The sequence below is a fragment of the Nicotiana tomentosiformis genome, chromosome 1, assembly GCF_000390325.3.
Source record: "Nicotiana tomentosiformis chromosome 1, ASM39032v3, whole genome shotgun sequence".
NCBI lineage: Eukaryota > Viridiplantae > Streptophyta > Magnoliopsida > Solanales > Solanaceae > Nicotiana > Nicotiana tomentosiformis.
This window is the reverse complement of record NC_090812.1, coordinates 116,743,101-116,764,188: the sequence shown is the minus strand read 5'-3', so window position 1 is coordinate 116,764,188 and position 21,088 is coordinate 116,743,101. Positions and strand designations below refer to the sequence as shown.

The window sequence follows — 21,088 nt, the reverse complement described above, 5'->3', positions numbered from 1 at the left end:
TTCTATGCCAACCTTTACGGAGAAATATCTAGAAGAGGGGATCAGTGATCACTGCCCACTCAAGTTATCAACTACAAATACAACTAGGAGAGCTAAAGCTGCCTTCAAATACTGCAATGTATGGGCCACTCACCCTAACTTTCTAGATGTAGTTAAGGAGGGATGAGAACAAAAAGTAATAGGATGCAGTATGTTCAGAGTTGTCAAGAAATTAAAGTTGTTGAAGCATAAACTTAAAGTGCTAAATATAAGGCATTTCAATAACATTGTTGCAACAACTGATGTAGATATGTTGGCTCTTTCTAAAGCACAAGTAGAACTTCATAATAATCCACTAGATGCTAGGCTGCAGGCAGAAGAACTGCAGCAGTTTCACAAGTTCAAAAGGTCCTCTTATCTAGCTGAAGTATTCTTACAACAGAGGAGCAAAGTTACTTGGATTGAGATGGGGGATGATAATAGTAGATACTTCTTCTATGTGATTAAACACATGAGATTACAAGAAGCTATAATCCAGTTAGCTGACAAACATGGGAGAATGCAATCAGATCAAGAAGACATTGCAGCTATTTTTGTGAACTATTACCAAGAGTTGCTAGGAACAAAGGACAGGAACAAGACACATGCTTTTCAAAGCTTTCTGAAGAATGGGAAGGCATTGTCAACTACTCAACAAATGCAGCTGTTAAGGCCATATACACCTGCTGAGGTGAGGTCTGCTATGCTTAGTATTGATGAGACAAAGAGTCCTGGCCCAGATGGGTATGTGAGTGGTTTTTATAAAGCTTCATGGTCAATTATTAGTGAGGAGGTGAGTACCTCATCCCTGGAATTTCTTGAGAATGGGCAACTACTAATGCAAATTAATTCTATAGTTATTGCACTTATTCCAAAAGTGGATAATCCCCTGCACGCTAGCCAATTAAGATCCATCTCGTGTTGCAATATTATCTACAAATGTATTTCTAAGATCATTTATAAGAGATTAAGGAAAGTCATTCCAATTATTGTAGCAGACAACCAAGAATCTTCCATAGAAGTAAGATCTTTAATACATAATGTGCTCATATGTCATGACATTTTGAGGCATTACAACAGGAAGACTACCCCAAGGTGCTTGATAAAAATTGATCTAAAGAAAGCCCATGATACGGTTAGATGGGAATTTCTGGAGGAAGTGCTTAAAGGCTATGGATTTCCTATGCCATTTATACACTTGATCATGATGTGTGTTACGACAACTACATTTACAGTAAAAGTGAATGGTGGTGAATTTGTCTATTTTGAGGGGAAAAGAGGTCTTAGATAAAAAGACCCTATGTCTCTATTGTTGTTTGTTCTAGTCATGGAAAATCCAAATAGAGTGTTGAACAAAATGAGTGATCTTCCAAACTTTCAGTTTCACCCTATGTGTAACAGTACTAAGCTTACCCGTCTCATTTTTGCAGATGACATGATGTTGTTTTGTAAAAAAAATCTCTAGTCCATTCACAGGATGATGGAAGTAGTGAATCACTTTAGTGATGTCTCAATATTGGTGGCTAATATGAAAAAATCTAATATTTTTCTAGCAGGGATGGATGATGAATTAAAGCAGACAATCTTGAGTAACACAGGCTTCTCAGTGGGTACTTTACCTATGAGATATCCGGGGTTACCTTTAATATCAAAGAAGTGGAGCAAAGTTGAATGCCATCAACTAGTGGAGAAGATTACAAATAGAATCAATTCTGGCTATTCTAAACAGCTATCTTATGCTGGTAGATTGTAAGTTATAAATGTTGTTCTCTTTGCAGTGTATAATTTTTGGGGAGCTGTCTTTATACTTCCACAAAGTTTCATCAAGGAAGTAGATAGGAAATGCATGGAGTACTTATGGGGTAGCACTGAAGGGCATAGAAAAATAGCACTAGTAGCTTGGGCCTCAATATGTAGACCAAAGAAGTGTGGAGGTTTAAACATCAAGGGATGTAAATTATAGAATGTGGCATCTGTGAGAAAATTGTTATGGCAACTAATGACTAATAAGGAAGTGATGTAGGTAAGATGGGTGCATGGTGTTTATATGAATATATGTAGGAGCACTTGGGATCACCAACCATATGTAGATTGTAGCTGGTATTGGAAGAAGACCAATGGACTAAAACATAAGTAGTATGAGCAATAATAGGTGCAATAGTATATCATAATTGGCAAGCTAGGAACTGAAAAATTTTCAGACAAATCAACTTGAACATGGAATTCTGTATTGGTCAAATCAAGAAAGAGCTCACAGAAAGACTGAGAAGTCATGCAGAGTCCAGAAGAGCAATGTAGTGTCCAATGTTGCTACAAAGATTGTGTAGTTAGTTTGTATAGAATGTCTCTTTTTTGGTTCGAATTCATGTATCTAGTCATATGTATTTGAGGTCTTGATATACAAGGATATGCCTAGTACACTCGATGCTCTTAGAATGTAAAGCTTTTGGTTGTTATGGTAATATTCACAGATGATTACCAAAAAAAAAATCTTAGTGAAAGAAAAAGAATACACATATCTGTAATACGATTTATTTGTTGTCTCGTTAAAAACCTTACCAGAAAACTCAATTGGACAAAACCTAGGCTAAGGGAAAAAGAGTACAACGCATATCTTACTCCTCCTCATGAAAATATCACTTTATTTCTCGAAGATGGTGCATTCCAATCTTCTGTCTCAACTTCTCAAATGTTAAAGTTGGTAATGCCTTAGTGAACAGATTAGCCAAATTTTCACATGAACGAATCTATTGAACATTAATTTCACCATTCTGTTGAAGATCATGCGTGAAAAAGAATTTTGGTGAAATGTGCTTTGTTCTGTCTCCTTTGATGTATCCTTTTTTTAGTTCAGCAATGCAAGCAATATTGTCTTCATATAGTGTAGTTGGATTATATTTTTTCATAAGAAAACCACACATTTCCTGAATATGCTGAGTCATTGATCTCAACCAAATACATTCCCGACTAGATTCATGAATGGCTATTATCTCAGCATGATTTGAAGATGTGGCAGCTATTATTTTTTTTATTGAACGCCATGATATAGTTGTATCTTCATATGTAAACAAATAGCCTGTTATCGGCATTACTGATCATTTCTTACTTGAATTCATTATAATAAAACAATCTCATATCTATAGTTCCCCGAATATATCTAAATATATGCTTAACACCATTCCAATGTCTTCTTATTGGGGAGGAGCTGAATCTTGCTAATAAGCTTACTGCAAAAGCAATATATGGTCGGGTATTATTGGCAAGATACATCAGCGCCCCAATTGAACTAAGATATGGAGTTTCATCAACAACGAGCTCTTCATCATTTTCTTGAGGCCGAAATGGATCTTTATTTATGTCAAGCGATCTCACAACCATTGGGGTACTCAATGTATGTGCATTATCCATGTAAAATCGCTTTAAAACCTTTTCAGTGTATGTTGATTGATGGATAAAAATTTCATTTGTTACATGCTCAATTTTTAGGCCAAGACAAAATTTTGTCTTACCAAGATCTTTCATTTCAAATTCTTTGTTCAAATACTCTACATCCTTTGGAAGCTATTTAGAAGTGCCAATGATATTCAAGTCATCAACATACACAACTATGATGACAAATTTAGATCCAGACCTCTTAATAAAGACACAAGGGCAAATAAGGTCATTTTTTTATCCTTCCTTTAGCAAATACTCGCTAAGGCAATTGTACCACATCCTCCATGATTGCTTCAATCTGTATAAGAATTTATGAAGCTTTATTGAACAAGTTTCCCTTGAACTTTTATGTGCTTCAGGAACATTAAATCCTTCAAGGATTTTCATAAAAATTTCATTGTCCAATAAGCCATATAAGTAGGATGTGACAACATCCATTAACAACATATCAAGCTTTTCATGGACTGCCAGATTTATTAGATACCTTAAGGTAATTGCATCTACCACAGAAGAATATGTCTTTATATAATCAATGCCAGGCCTTCGCGAAAACTCTTGTACCACATGTCGTGCTTTATATCTTACGACTTCACCTTTCTCAATTCATTTTCGCACAAAAATCCATTTGTACCTCACTGGCTTGACACCTTTAGGAGTTTCGAACTATTGGTCCGAAAACTTTACATTTTTTGAGTGAAGCCAATTCCGCTTGAATTGCATTTTTCCATTTTGGCAGTCATTTCTCTGTCTACATTCATTGACAGATTTTGGCTCAAGATCCTCATCTTGTTGCATTACTTCAATTGCAACATTATATGCAAAATTGTTGTCAACAAAAATATTATTTCGTTTTCACCTTTTTCCTGTAGAGACATAACTTATTGAGATCTCTTCATTTTCATTATTTCCACGTACTAGAACCTCCTATGAGGTCTTATCAATTGTTATGTTTTTATGCTCCTCTTGAGCAATTGCCCCCACGTTATGATCAACTTGATCATTTGCTCCTTTTTTTTTTCCCGAGGATTCTTGTCCTTGGACCCGATTGGTCTACTACGTTTAAGGTGTGGCGTAAACTTATTTTCATTATCATACTGTCCAACTGGGGCATCAACTTGAATCGAAGCATTTACCGTTGGAATATGCGATTTAGTAACCTATGGAAGGTTAGTAAATGGATATGGCAATTGATTTGTAATATTTTTCATATAAATGATCTTTTGAACTTCTTGTTCACATTGATTTGTACGAGGATCCAAATGAGATAAAGATAATACATTCCAATCTATCTCTTTTTCCAGTTGTTTATTTTTTTCCCCTAATGTTGGGAAAACTGATTCATCAAAATGACAATCAACAAATCTGGTTGTAAACAAATCTCCTGTCATAGGCTCCAAATATTTAATAATAGAAGAAGATTCATAACCAACATATACTCCCAACCTTTTTTGGGGACCCATCTTTGTGCGTTGTGCTGGAGCAATTGAAACATATACCGCATATCTAAAAATTCTTAGATGGGAAATATTTGGCTCCTGACCAAAAGCCAACTGTAATGGGGAGACTTCATGATAACTGGTTGGCCTTATGCGCACAAGTGATGCTGCATGCAAAATAGCATGTTCCCACACTGAAAGGGGAAGTTTTATCCTCATTAACAATGGTCTAGCTATTAATTGGAGGCGTTTAATCAACGACTCTTCTAAACCATTTTGAGTATGAACATGAGCAACCAGATACTCAACTTTTATTTCAGTGGGCATACAATAATCAGTAAAATCTGAGATGTAAATTCACCATCATTATCAAGACGAATGGTCTTAATTACATAATCTGAAAATTGTGCTCTTAACCTTATTATTTGGGCCAATAATCTCGCAAATGCCATATTGCGAGTTGACAATAGGCACACATGTGACCATCTTGTAGATGCGTCTATCAAGACCATAAAATACTTGAATGGTCCACATGGAGGGTACACATATGCTCACATATATCACCATGCATACGTTTCAGAAATGCAAGGGATTCAATCCCAACTTTAGTTGCTGATGGTTTAATAACCAATTTTCCTTGATAACAAGTAGCACAAGAGGATTCCTTAAATTGAAGAATCTTCTTGTTCTTCAATGTGTGTCCATTTGAATTCTCTATTATTCTGCGCATCATGTTAGAACCGGGATGGCCCAAATGGTCATGCCAAATGATAAAATTATTAGAGGTAGTAAACCTTTTGTTTACTATGGCATGTGATTTAACCACACTAATATTTGTGTGATACAACCCAGAAGAAAATGTGGGTAATTTTTCATGCACATATTTTTTTCCTGCTTTTATTGTAGTAATATAAAGGTATTCAACCTTACCTTCGTTAGAGGTCTCAACATGGTAGCCATTTGGCGAATAACTTTAAAACTCAACAAGTTTCTTTGAGACTTACTACAATACAATGCATTATTAATAGTCAATATCGTTTTTTCAGGTAGTAATAAGGTCGCTCTTCCAGATCCCTCAATTAATTTTGTACTATCAGATATTGTATTAACATAGGCCTTTTTGATAACCAAATAAGAGAAAAATTTCTTTTCTCTTAATATTGTGTGAGTTGTAGCACTATCCAAAAGGCATAAATCTTCATTACTCATCTTGGATCCAATTGAAGACTGAGAAATTTTATTTTCTTCATAAAAAAATAAAAGTACACCATAAGAAATATGAAAAAACGAACATTACCAACAACAACATAAGACAACTTAAGTACTACTTGAAAATAAAAACAACTTTAGAACGAGACAAAAAATAAATACTAAAAATAAAAATAACAACATAATTGCATTCCCCAGTAAAATGATCAAACTTTAGTTTTGATCTCGAAAGAAGTCTTCAACTTCCAAATGAGTAAGATCATCGAGGCCTTCAAAATCATCATCATTCAAATCAAGATTTGCCTCGGCATTATCATCATTTTTGTTTGAAGGCCCTGCCTCAACATCATTTTTTAAGGTCAAGTGAGACTCCACCGGGGCATTAGCAGAAGCTGCTCCAACATTATTTGCCTTTCTTTTGATGGAGTTTTGATAAAGCCTGACAAAATGCGTAGGTGCACGACATTCAATTTTCCAGTGACCTTTCATGCCACAACGACAACAATTACTGCTTTTGCCTCTTGAAGGATTATTTTGAGAACTCATATTGTTCTCTCGTTTGCCATGACCACCGCAATGACGATTATAATATCGTCTTTTACCATTGCCATTCCCATATATATTCATATGGCCATGATAATTATTCTGTCCTTTTTCAGATTTATCACGTCTCGCTACCATATTCGCTTCAAGAATCTGAGCTGACCTTGTGGGACGGGCTTCATGATTTTTCATCAAAATGGTATTATGTTGCTCAGCCACCAGAAGGCATGAGATCAATTCAGAATACTTTTTAAAATCCCTTTCACAATATTGTTATTGTAATAACATATTTGAGGCATGAAAAGTCGTAAGAGTATTTTCCAACAAATCATCATCATTCATAACATCCCCACATAGTTTAAATTGGGAAGTTATTCGAAATATAACAGAGTTATACTTACTTACGGTCTTAAAACCTTGCAACCGTAAGTGCATCCAATCATATCGAGCCCTTGGCAATACCGTAGCCTTAAGGTGATCATACCTTTCCTTCAGGCCAGTCCACAATTCAAGTGGATCTTTCACTATCAAATATTCAACCTTCAAACCTTCATCCAAATGATGACTAAGGAAAATCATGGCTTTAGCTTTGTCCTGGCTTGATGCCTCAGTACCTTGAGTAATGGTATCACCGGGGCCTTTAGCGGCTAAGTGAATCTCAGCATCGACAGCCTATGATAGGTAATTCTTTCTAGCATGTCAAGTACCCCAAACTCAAGCTTTGACAAATCCGACATAGTGAAAACTATCAAAGAAGATAAATATTTAGAAATTATTAGGATAATAGCGTAAAGAAACGATTGCCATAATATCAAATTTGTGATCTATATACACTAAAGTGATAATTCCATAGAAAAGAATACTATTTTTTTTTTAAATTATTAATATATCTTTGATGTTAACTAGAACAAAAATGTCTTCTAACTTTAACACATTTTCAACTGTCGAACAACATAAAATAAATATTCTTCTCTCAATTAATTCTATTAACATGAGAATTAGCAACTTTCACGTGACAATCATGCAAACAACTTAAAATAAAGAAACATAGAATTCTTATTTTTACACACATCCAGAGATGTGAGAAATTATAAAACTGCATATTAAAGACACTAATCATGAAATCAAAATATACAACGAAGAAAACAGAATGAACAAATATACCTGAACAACGAAAAGAGCTCAACTTCGTGCTGATAACATATTAAGAAATGTAATTCAAAGTAACAATATAAAATAAAAAGATAAGTAATAGAATAAGAGAAAAAGAGATAACTTTCTTATTTTATCAAGTGTTCAAGTGTGTCCCATATCACATTTCATACCTCTATTTATACTATTACATAGAAGGTTACAAAATGATTATCTTAAACATGACATTAACAATTGAGATCATGGGAGAAGATCATGGAGAGGGGTTATGGAGGCGTGAGAGTTACAATCATAATAGTGGTGAGTAGTGGGAGGTTATTTACATCATTGGTGAAAGTAGTGGGAGTAGTGGACATCCACATTTACTAATAGTTTTACAACACTTTTTAATTATTCAATATTAAAAATAATAAAACGTAAGTTCTTGTAAAATTCTTAATATAAAAATAGTTAATTACATTAAACACTTCTATAATATGACTCGATTTTGGATGCACCCTTGTATTTTAAAATCATATACATACACAATTTAGGACTTACACCCCCTATGAAGTATATATGAAATTAAGTATAATATATTTAAATATAAGTATTAAAAAATAAAATTATAAATAGTGTTTTACATATTTATTTTTATGAAATTAAAAAAAAAGATAGTTTTTTTTGTTGAATTGTGAATTATTTCGTTACTTTTTTGGAGAATTATTCTATTGATTTGTTAGAGCGAGACTCTCTCGCCTCTCTCTAAAATTTTCTTCTATCCTTCCTTCAAGTTTCCCTTTCTCAGCCAATAACCACCAATAACATAAAAATGACGACAAACACAATCAGTGACGGACCCAAAATTTTATGCAAGAGGGTACAGTCTAAGACGGCGATAATCAATAGTATAAGCGGTGTGGGGCACGACAACCGAGATTTGGTCGCATCTCTTTCTATTTTATTTTTTTGGTTAATTTTATTCAAGCGTGATCTTAAAATAAAGTCATTTTAAATTCGACGCCTCTATTTTAACCAAGGCCACATATTCTTAAGTAAATACAAAAAAAATATTTACTTTTATTTTTAAAATAAATTATCTATTTAATTTAAAAAATCTTACTTCAGCGAATTCAAGATTTTTTTAAATTTTAACAATAAATCAATTTAAAAATTTATTAACTCTAAGAAATTTGACAGAATATAAATTCCTTTGTGTTAAAAAATAACAAGTTACTATTATTTACAAATAGAAGAAAATAAGAAAGAGTTACAAATCAATTAATACCAATAATTAAAGAAAGAGGGCTTACACCCTAAGCCGGAACTTTTAATATAAGACAAATAAAAAAAATTTCAACATACCCCAAATAATATATATATATATATATATATATATATATATATATATATATATATATATATATATATATATATATATATATATAATCAGATATAATTAATAACATGTTTTAGCAAATTTTATGAAAGAGATAAAGAGAATTTACTTTGTGGAAGGGTTTAATTTTGAAGTAAAATTAACTTGAGAGTAATTTTATTAAATTTAGGTAGAAAAAAATATATAAAGTGAAATAGAAAATGACAAATAGAAGACATTGGAGATTTGAAGTAATAAATTTACAATAAGTTGTGGTTAATTTGACTAACCTGCCAACTTACCAGACCCAAACTAGCACATCGTCTATTGAAATACAAAAAGGAAAAAGAATTTAAATATATACAACAAACGAGGAAATGGGTTCGAATACATGACCTCACTCAAAAATGGAACCTGCATGACCACGTTTATAGAGGACACGCATGCATCTAGTGGGTTCAAATACTTCCATTATAAAAAAAATTCAGAAATTTACTAATATACACTATTATGTTTTGATCAAGCGGATTCAACTCGATGCACATTGACACTGAACCCGCTTGATAACACGTGAGTCTGCCCCTGAATACAACCACTCCACCACCGAAACTACCCGATTTAAGCTCGATGCACATTGACACTCTCACTACAAATAATTCATTAAATACAACCCAAACCTTCATGCAAACTCTACTTACTCATAACCAATTCCATCATCTCCCAAACACCCGTCACACAACTAACTCTCATATAGACCTTTCAGATGAAACAACCAACAACAACAATCAAGATACATTTATCCTATTATCTACCTCTAATAAAACTCGCCTATACTCACCTTGGAAATATTCTGTGATAGTTAAGGTTTTGGTCGTAAAGTGGGCTACTAAACCCTACGTACAAAACTTCGAACCTTATGGCAACCCACTGAAGATCTCCCCCTCATAGATTTGGGATCAGACTTCTTTCTTATCAAATTTCAGAAAGAGGTTTTGAATGAAGGTCCTTGGTTTATATTTAATCACTTCCTCTCTGTTCGCAAATGGGAACCAAAATTCATTGCTTCAGCTACACAACTCACATATTCTGCTATTTGGATTAGACTCCCAGAATTATCCACAGAATTTTATGATTTTGAGATCTTACAACGTGTTGGGATAAAAGTAGGCACACATCTAAAACACACGATTAAACCCACAACTAGGGGACGATACGCACACGTATGCATTGAAGTGCCTCTAGAAAAATCACTTTAAACACACGATTTTATTGGTATGCACCGTCAACAAATTCTATACGAAGGACTTAATATGTTATGTACCATATATGGCAGACTTGGTCACACCACCATTAAGCCCAAAGGACATACCTACTTACCCCTCTACCTCCATCACCAATCCAAATAATGCTACTAGAAGCACTAATCAAACACCAGACAAAAACTAAACAACGTCATTGGACGGGGAGTGAAAAACAATACAATTTTCCCAAAAACATACAACCTAAAGCCCTCCCAAAAGAAGAGAAACGTTACTACTACCATGCTCTAGAGGACACCAGCTAAAGAATAATCAAATGCCCATCCATTCAATGGCGGCTACTACAACGAAGCCCATAGGTAAGTTCTCTACTGTTTCAGCCCCTAACCCTATTAAAACAAAATAAAGAAAACGTCTAGCTACCCCTCCAAAATTTTTTAATGATTCCACCATTGAATTATTGAGAGATACGGAGGACATAAGCATGTTAGAACCAAATTCGCCACCCACGAGCCCAGTACTTCCAACGACCACTCCCAGCCCCAAAGTAAGTCCATGTGACAGCCCAACCTCTTCTGTCACCCCATTAGACCTAACCTTAGCCCATCCACCTAATACCCAAACTATATACCAGTCATCCTCCACGTCAAATGAACCAAACGTTACTACCAAACACGTTGCTATTCCATCTGCACAACACCATCCAAATGACACGTTCACAATTGGACCAAGCACTTCATTCACAACCCAATTGCACCAATACCTTCATTAAGCTACGCAACACATCAATACACCAATAACACCTACTGCAAATGGAACATTACCTCTCAAATACTCCAATGACCCAACTTAATTACACCCTACATCTCATCCAACTCCACAAGCTGCACTTATAGACCAGTCGCGTGCCCACCCTTTAACACCAAATACACCACCCAAACCCACATCAAATCAACCGCACAAATTGACATCTCAGATTAATCCTTACACTGACCTGCATCATTAAGCTCCACTTCAATCTCTACTTCTATAGGGATCACCTCCTTCACCAACACAAGCCTACTACAACACCCAATCACCCTGAACACGATCATAATGCAACCTCCAAACCAACCTCCACAACCACCACCCATATACATCTCCCAGTACCCACCCATACAAGCATACCCACGGTCATGGCTAAAAATGAGTCCACAAGACCATGCATTAACATTCACAATGGAAATAGACAGTCAAGACGTGACCATCATGATTCAAATTCCGGCGAACATAGCTCAAATTGTCACGGAGAGGATGAGGATAGGGATAGACCTCTACAATCAATACTTATGGGCAATGCACCGACCATCCTCCGTAACCAACTACCACAACACCACCCCCATTCCACCATTATACCCATAGCCAACTCAGCTGCATCCACAGAGTCAATACCCACCAACTCAACAGACCATGGAACTTCCATTTTACCTACCACAACAACCAACTCACTCCCTTGTTCCATGGATTCAATCACGAGCAGTGATAGACATGTCCACACACTGCATGCACAAACATCACCATATCAACCATCACCCCATCGACTAGTCCACTACCCTCACCCCATTACCCTCTCAACGAACTTGACGAAATCCCACAACTAGACATGGCTGCAACAATGGAGGACATACGGGAAACACGACCAATTCTATGCTCGCGTAACAAGAACAAGTCTTACAACCTCAAAGAACAATACGAAAGAAAAGTGGTAATTATTTGCACGAGTTATTCCCTAAATATAAGGCCAACAACCAATCCAGAGGAGGAGAAATATGGGATAGTAATAATTCCATCACCGAACCAGATGACGAAGACGCAGGTGGAGGGAACACAACACCCTACACCACCACAAGTGAAATAGATCCATGCAGTTTATCATTTGGAACGGTAGGGGAGCACATTCCCCATATTTTCGCAAAAACTTTCGTTCACTCATTAACTACCATCAACCTGCACTAGTGGCACTGCTGGAAACATACCTTCAGAATCATACTCATCTGCAAGAAGACTTTGCCTTTAACAGTATGGCTCAAGCACCAACGGAGTGACAACCTGGAGGAATAACTTTGTTTTGGAACAATGAACTACTCAACTTGGACCAAGTGGCAGTTACGCATCGGGAAATACACTCCATAGTATAGGTACCACCAAATCCCAATACTTGGCTTTTTTCTGCCATTTATGCAAAGAATGACTTAGGCGCACACACAACTCTTTGGGAAAAATATGAAAACACTGCATGATACTACACAAGCCATGGTTGATAGGAGGATATTTTAATGAAGTAGTACGAGCATCGGAAAAATTTAGAGGAAATTCAATTAACAATACAAGATAGTGATAAATTTATAGGATGTCTTAATTATTGTAACTTAATTGATTTAGGTTGCAGAGGTAGTAGATACACATGGACAAACAAAAGAATATTTACTAATTGGATTCTTGAGCGTCTAGATAGATGTGTTGAGAATTATGAGTGGCTTACTAGGTTTCCTGAAGCATATGTCCAACATCTACCTAGAACACACTTCGATCACTGTCCGTTATTAATTAATTTACACAAAAATTATAAAAGAGATCGAATATTATGTTTTGAAACAAGCTGAACATCACACCCATAATTCAATACTTTAATCTCTAATAATTGGACCCCTAATAAGCATATCATTAATGCCATAGAGGATTTCATTGAAGATGTCTAGGAATGGAACAAATCTTCCTTTGAAAATATTTTTAAGAAAAAAAACCCATCTTAGCTAGACTAAAAGGTATTCAAGTGTCACATGATACCCCACAAGCACCTTCCTACATTATTAAGAAATTGATCTTATTAACCAATATAATGCAACATTACGAGTAGAAGAAGATTTCTGGAAACTTAAGTCGTATATTAATTGGCTACAAGATGGAGATGCCAATACAAAAAAGATTTCATTTAACGACTCTCCAAAGAAGGAGACGAAATCGTATCACGACTTTAAAAGATTCAGGGGATAACTGGATTTTTGAACACACCAAAATTAATGAATTGGTTGAGTCATATTATAAAACTCTATTTACAACCACACACACTTACTCCACAAATTCTTATTCAGTAATGCCTTACAATATACTCAATGCTGACGATCATCACGCACTTACTGCCACTTAGTATCAAGGAAATCACTACCACAATAAACTCCTTCAAACCACTAAAAGCGCCAGGACCCGATGGCCTACACCCATATTTCTACCAAAAGTATTGGTCACAAATTGCTAATTCTGTTACATCTTTTGCCAAGAAGTTTTTACCAACCAACACATTTCTCCCCTAGTAAACAAAATATATCTGTGTCTCATTCCAAAATATTCATACCCATCTTCCATTACCCAATATAGACCCATTGGCTTTTGTAATACTCCCTATAAAATAATAACAAAAATAATTATTAATAGGATTAAGCCACTATTACCAAAGCTTATTAGTCCAGAACGATTTGCTTTTCTCAAAGAACGCCGTGCTTCTGACAATGCCATAATCGTTGAGGAAATTCTTAATTATTTTAAAAAGAAGAAAGTGAAACAAGCCCACTTTCTTTTAAAATTAGATTTAGAAAAAGCTTTCGATCAAATGGAATGTGCATTCATTAACAAAACTTTGCATTATTTTAATTTTCTCACCACACTAATTTAACTAATTATGTCTTGTATCACTACCTTAATAATATCCATCATGTTAAATGGACTTCTTACTCACTTATTCACATCTACAAAAGGAATCCGTCAAGGTGATCCTTTCTCACTGTACATATTTATATTATTCATGGAAACACTATCTTGCCATGATAAACAATGGACTCCAATTCAATTATCACGTAGAGGTCCACCTATATCACACTTATTCTTCACTGATGATATCACCTTGACTTCACGTGTAACAACTACCAGTATTCATACAATCATCGATATACTTAACCAATTTACTCATAATCCGGGATAAAAAATCAATTACACAAAGTCAAAAATATTCTTCTCCAAAAATACCACTAAATATGATAAACAGTAAATACCACTCAATATGATAAACAGTTCGTCCTTACTTCGTTTAGTATGACATAAGGTGTCAAATTTGGTAAATATCTAGGATTCCCACTATTCACTCAAAGACCCATAAAAGTTGATTACCAATTTATCCTGGATAATTTTAAAACAAGGCTCGCTAGGAAAAATTAACATGCTTACTATGGCAGGGAGAACTACTCTAATTCAATCCACATTAAATTCTCTACCAAATCACGCTATGTAAATTATTAAAATTCCTAAACATATCATCTCTTCTATGGAGCAGTACCAACGTAACTTTTGTGGGGTACTACTCAAATAAAAAGGAAACTATACCTCCTAAAATGAAATACTATACAAAAATCAAAAGACAAAGGGGGGTTGGGTATCCAAAATTTAACTATAAAAAATGATGCTCTACTGGGAGCCTTAGCATGGCGACTGTTCACTTTGCCATAAACACTGTGGGCCTCTATACTAATTAATAAATACACAATGCAATCCCACCCCAACTCAAAATTCAAATATATGGAAAACTATCAAAATAGGTTGGGAATATTGCCAAAAAGGCATAGTGTGGCACATTGCCACAGGACAACATATACGTTTTTGGATGGAACCGTGGATTGAGCCAAACATCATACTCATAAACCTTATCGAAGGCCCACTACCAAACCAAGAGTTAAGCTCAACGGTTAGGCAACATTTGACTCAAAATATGATAAATATCAATAACTTACCCTTTGAGATACCACTATCTATTGTTAGTCTTCTGCGTAAAGTATATGTACCATCATTACAAAATCCACAAGTTTATGACCAAATTATCTGAGGACTAACACCTAACGGAAAATTTACACTACAATCTCTTACTACAAACTATAGAACACACAAGTTATTATAAATTTTAAGTGGATATGAGCCTTACAGTTACCGCCAAATTTAAATACTTTCTTTGGTTAATTGGGCACAATCGCCTACCAACTGATGCATACCTATACAAACTTTATATTACTGCATCCAAAATTTGCCATATTTGTCACCAAGACGAGGAAACCATTGCCCATCTATTATTCAATTGTCCTTATACATAACCTCTTTGGAATAACAAGGGCATCACAAGTATAATACAAACCATTGGGGCTAACGATGAACCACCATTAAAAAACATCCACACCCTCATCCATATTCCACAACCTCTGCCATACAACCTCCCCGCCAAACTACTTTTACCCTATGCCCTATGGCATATTTGGAACTGCCACAATAAAAATATTTTCGAAAACGTTGCAGGAACTCCTACTCTTTAACATATCATATCTCAAGCGGCATAATATCACTACATTATTCAAAAGGAAGTTACACGAGCACCAGTAAAATCCATGTACGTCAAATGACACCATCCTACTGGAGGCATATTTAAGCTCAATACAGATAGCTCTTCCAAGGGTACGCCGCCTAGAAATGGATTGGGAAGAGTATTCCGTAGCTCAACAGGTAACTAGATACTAGGGTATACTGGAAATAGGCCACCGAGAGACTCCACTTACATGGAAATCTGTGCTCTACTAGAGGGATTGCAAATTGCTTGGAGATACAATTTAATACCACTGGAAATCAATGTGAACTCCATAGAGGTAATATCTATGCTATAAAACCAAAACATGCACTACTCCTCTCTACTGTTTGAATGCAGGTACGTACTCCGCTAACAGGGTAGACCACGTATAGTGCATACGTATAGGGAGTAGAACCAAATTGCAGAAAAGTTAGCACAATATGGAGCAACTAAGGCAATGAGCGACTTCAAATAATCTCCTCCAACTGCCAACATTTTTGCTAAATGAACTACTTGCAGATCAAAACGACATTATATACTTAAGAAAAATAAATAGTCGTGCACCAATAGCTCCAATATCTTTTTGTATAGAAGAACAATTTATTGGATGTAATAGCATGTGCTCCCATACGAATCAGCCCATCCACTTACTTGGTACTTCTTTTTGTAACCCAAGGCCATCCAGACCCAGTGCTCATTGTACTCTTACTCATCTTTAATATAATATAGTTTCGTCGGTTGACAAAAAAATAAAATAAAATATATATATATACACACACACACACACACACACACACACACACACACACACGATTAACATTGAATAATTGGAATTTTCGTACAAATAACCGGTCGCATTCGTTGTTTATTTTTCTAACAGATATACATAAATAATTTGTGGTTATTTACACATGAATTATATAGATATTATTCATTGCTAGATATTAATTAATTATTACAATGTGTTTGACTAGGTATTCATTTGACAAAACTTTACTTCATTTAGAGTCCGTTTGGCCAAGCTGCCAAAAAATACTTATTTTGAAAAGTACTTTTATTCAAAAGTACTTTTCGAAAAAAGTACTATTAGAGTTAAGCAGTTTGTGATTGGCCAATTAGTTTGAGAAGTACTTTTTGCAATATTTGAATAAGCAAATTTTATTTGGCAATCTTTCCTAAAAATACTTTTGAGTGTTAAATTACAATAAAGGACAATAAAGATTTACTTACAATTAGCATTATTTTAAAAAGAGAAATTTTAATATTTATTATAGAAGAATTTAATTATTATTTTTATTTTTATGTAATTAAAGTATAAAACACAAAGTAATATATATTAAAGATTGATTCAATATAAAACATAAGTATATAAAAGCAATATTATTGGTAGGAACATATGTGCTATCAAATTACATGTATGAAAAACATTATCATATCTTGAGAAAACAACAAACTAGGCAGTAGTATTGTATTATGTCAAATATATTATATATATGCACACCAAAAAGAATCTTAGTGAAAGAAAAAGAAAACACATATCTGTAATACGGTTTATTGTTGTATCGTTAAAAACCTTATCAGGAAACCCAGTGGGACAAAATCTAGGCTAAGGAAAAAAGAGTACAACACGTATCTTACTCCCCCTCATGAAAACATCACTTTATTTCTCGAAGATGGTGCATTCCAATCTTCTGTCTCAACTTCTCAAATGTTAAAGTTGGTAATGCCTTAGTGAACATATTAGCCAAATTTTCACATGAACGAATCTATTGAATATTAATTTTACCATTTTGTTGAAGATCATGCGTGAAAAAGAATTTTGGTGAAATGTGCTTTGTTCTGTCTCCTTTGATGTATCCTCTTTTCAGTTCAGCAATGCAAGCAATATTATCTTCATATAGTGTAGTTGGATTATATTTTTATATAAGAAAACCACACATTTCCTGAATATGCTGAGTCATTGATATCAACCAAATACATTCTCGACTAGATTCATGAATGACTATTATCTCAGCATGATTTGAAGATGTGGCATCTATTATTTTTTTCATTGAACGCCATGATATAGTTGTATCTCCATATGTAAACAAATAGCCTGTTATCAGCATAACTGATCATTTCTTACTTGAATTTATTAAAATAAAACAATCCCATATCTATAGTTCCCCGAATATATCTAAATATATGCTTAACACTATTCCAATGTCTTCTTATTGGGGAGGAGCTGAATCTTGCTAATAAGCTTACTGCAAAAGCAATATATGGTCGGGTATTGTTGGCAAGATACATCAGCGCTCCAATTGAACTAAGATATGGAGTTTCATCACCAACGAGCTCTTCATCATTTTCTTGAGGCCGAAATGGATCTTTATTTATGTCAAGCGATCTCACAACCATTGGGGTACTCAATGTATGTGCATTGTCCATGTAAAATCGCTTTAAAACCTTTTCAGTGTATGTTGATTGATGGATAAAAGAATTATTTGTTACATGCTCAATTTGTAGGCCAAGATAAAATTTTGTCTTACCAAGATCTTTCATTTTAAATTCTTTCTTCAAACACTCTACATCCTTTGGAAGCTCTTTTGAAGTGCCAATGATATTCAAGTCATCAACATACACAACTATGATGACAAATTTAGATCCAGACCTCTTAATAAAGACACAAGGGCAAATAAGGTCATTTTTGTACCCTTCCTTTAGCAAATACTCGCTAAGGCTATTGTACCACATCCTCCGTGATTGCTTCAATCCGTATAAGGATTTATGAAGCTTTATTGAACAAGTTTCCCTTGAACTTTTATGTGCTTAGGAACATTAAATCCTTCAGGGATTTTCATAAAAATTTCATTGTCCAATGAGCCATATATGTAGGATGTGACAACATCCATCAACAACATATCAAGCTTTTGATGGACTGCCAGATTTATTAGATACCTGAAGGTAATTGCATCTACCAACGAAGAATATGTCTTTATTTAATCAATGCCAGGCCTTTGCAAAAACTCTTGTGCCACAAGTCGTGCTTTATATCTTACGACTTCACCTTTCTCAATTCATTTTTGCACAAAAATCCATTTGTACCTCACTGGCTTGACACCTTCAGGCTTTCGAACTATTGGTCCGAAAACTTTACGTTTTTCGAGTGAAGCCAATTCCGCTTGAATTGCGTTTTTTCATTTTGGCAGTCATTTCTCTGTCTACATTCATTGACAGATTTTGGCTCAAGATCCTCATCTTGTTGCATTACTTCAACTGCAACATTATATGAAAAATTGTTGTCATCAAAAATATTATTTCATTTTCACCTTTTTCCTGTAGAGACATAACTTATTGAGATCTCTTCATTTTCATTATTTCCAGGTACTAGAACCTCCTGTGAGGTCTTATCAATTGTTATGTTTTTATGCTCCTCTTGAGCAATTGCCTCCACGTTATGATCAACTTGATATTTGCTCCTTTCCTTTTCCGAGGATTCTTATCCTTGGACCCGATTGGTCTACCACGTTTAAGGTGAGGCGTAGACTTCTTTTCATTATCATACTGTCCAACTAGGGCATCAACTCGAATCGGAGCATTTACCGTTGGAATATGTGATTTAGTAACCTATGGAAGGTTAGTAAATGGATATGGCAATTGATTTGTAATATTTTTCATATAAATGATCTTTTGAACTTCTTGTTCACATTGATTTGTACGAGGATCCAAATGAGATAAAGATAATACATTCCAATCTATCTCTTTTTTCAGTTGTTTATTTTTTCCCCCTAATGTTGGAAAAACTGATTCATCAAAATGACAATCAACAAATCTGGTTGTAAACAAATCTCCTGTCATAGGCTCCAAATATTTAATAATAGAAGGAGATTTATAACCAACATATACTCCCAACCTTCTTTGGGGACCCATCTTTGTGCATTGTGCTGGATTAATTGGAACTACTTGCAGAAAAGTTAGCACAATATGGAGCAACTAAGGCAATGAGCGACTTCAAATTTTCTCCTCCAACCGCCAACATTTTTGCTAAATGAACTACTTGCAGATCAAAACGACATTATATACTTAAGAAAAATAAATAGTCCTACACCAATAGCTCCAATATCTTTTTGTATAGAAGAAAAATTTACTGGATGTAATAGCATGGGCTCCCATACGAATCAGCCCATCCACTTACTTGGTACTTCTTTTTGTAACCCAAGGCCATCCAGACCCAGTGCTCCTTGTACTCTTACTCATCTTTAATATAATATAGTTTCGTCGGTTGACAAAAAATATATATATATACACACACGATTAACATTGAATAATTGGAATTTTCGTACAAATAACCGGTCGCATTCGTTGTTTATTTTTCTAACAGATATACATAAATAATTTGTGGTTATTTACACATGAATTATATAGATATTATTCATTGCTAGATATTAATTAATTATTACAATGTGTTTGACTAGGTATTCATTTGACAAAACTTTACTTCATTTAGAGTCCGTTTGGCCAAGCTGCCAAAAAATACTTATTTTGAAAAGTACTTTTGTTCAAAAGTACTTTTCGAAAAAGTATTATTAGAGTTAAGCAGTTTGTGTTTGGCCAATTCGTTTGAGAAGTACTTTTTATAATATTTGAATAAGTAAATTGTATTTGGCCAATCTTTCCAAAAAGTACTTTTGAGTGTCAAATTACAATAAAGAGCAATAAAGATTTACTTACAATTAGCATTATTTTAAAAAGAGAAATTTTAATATTTATTATAGAAGAACTTAATTATTTTTTTTATTTTTATGTAATTAAAGTATAAAACACAAAGTAATATATATTAAAGATTGATTCAATATAAAACATAAGTATATAAAAGCAATATTATTGGTAGGAACATATGTGCTAGCAAATTACATGTATGAAAAACATTATCAATTCTTGAGAAAACAACAAACTAGGTAGTAGTATTGCATTATGTTAAATATATTATATATATGCACGCCAAAAAATATAAATAAAATTACAAACTGGAGATCATATAATATTGGTATACTAAAAAATAAAAAAATAAATCATACATTTGAAAAAAGTGCTTGAGTCTTGTGATTAGCCTTTTTATTTCAAAGAGTAAGATGAGATGAAGAAAAGAAGAAACTGCGGAAGAGAAAAGAAGAGATCTATTTATAGTAGAGAGATTATTCCAAATAGGAATAAGAGAAGAAGAATAAAAATACGGTAAAAATAAAAAAGAGAAAGATTAAAAAGTAAAGGTTAAATTAATAAG

At 34.2% G+C, this 21,088-nt stretch overlaps 1 protein-coding gene across 1 annotated transcript; it reads right to left on the bottom strand.

The window, feature by feature from the left end:
- Window positions 1-2,765: 2,765 nt before the first annotated feature.
- Window positions 2,766-4,248, bottom strand: LOC138908942 (uncharacterized mitochondrial protein AtMg00810-like). Its single transcript, XM_070199739.1, has 4 exons — window positions 4,138-4,248; window positions 3,728-3,751; window positions 3,247-3,579; window positions 2,766-2,942 (listed from the first exon to the last, which is right to left on the bottom strand). Exons 1-4 carry the CDS (start codon window positions 4,246-4,248, stop codon window positions 2,766-2,768), a joined length of 645 nt encoding a protein of 214 aa, XP_070055840.1.
- Window positions 4,249-21,088: the final 16,840 nt, after the last annotated feature.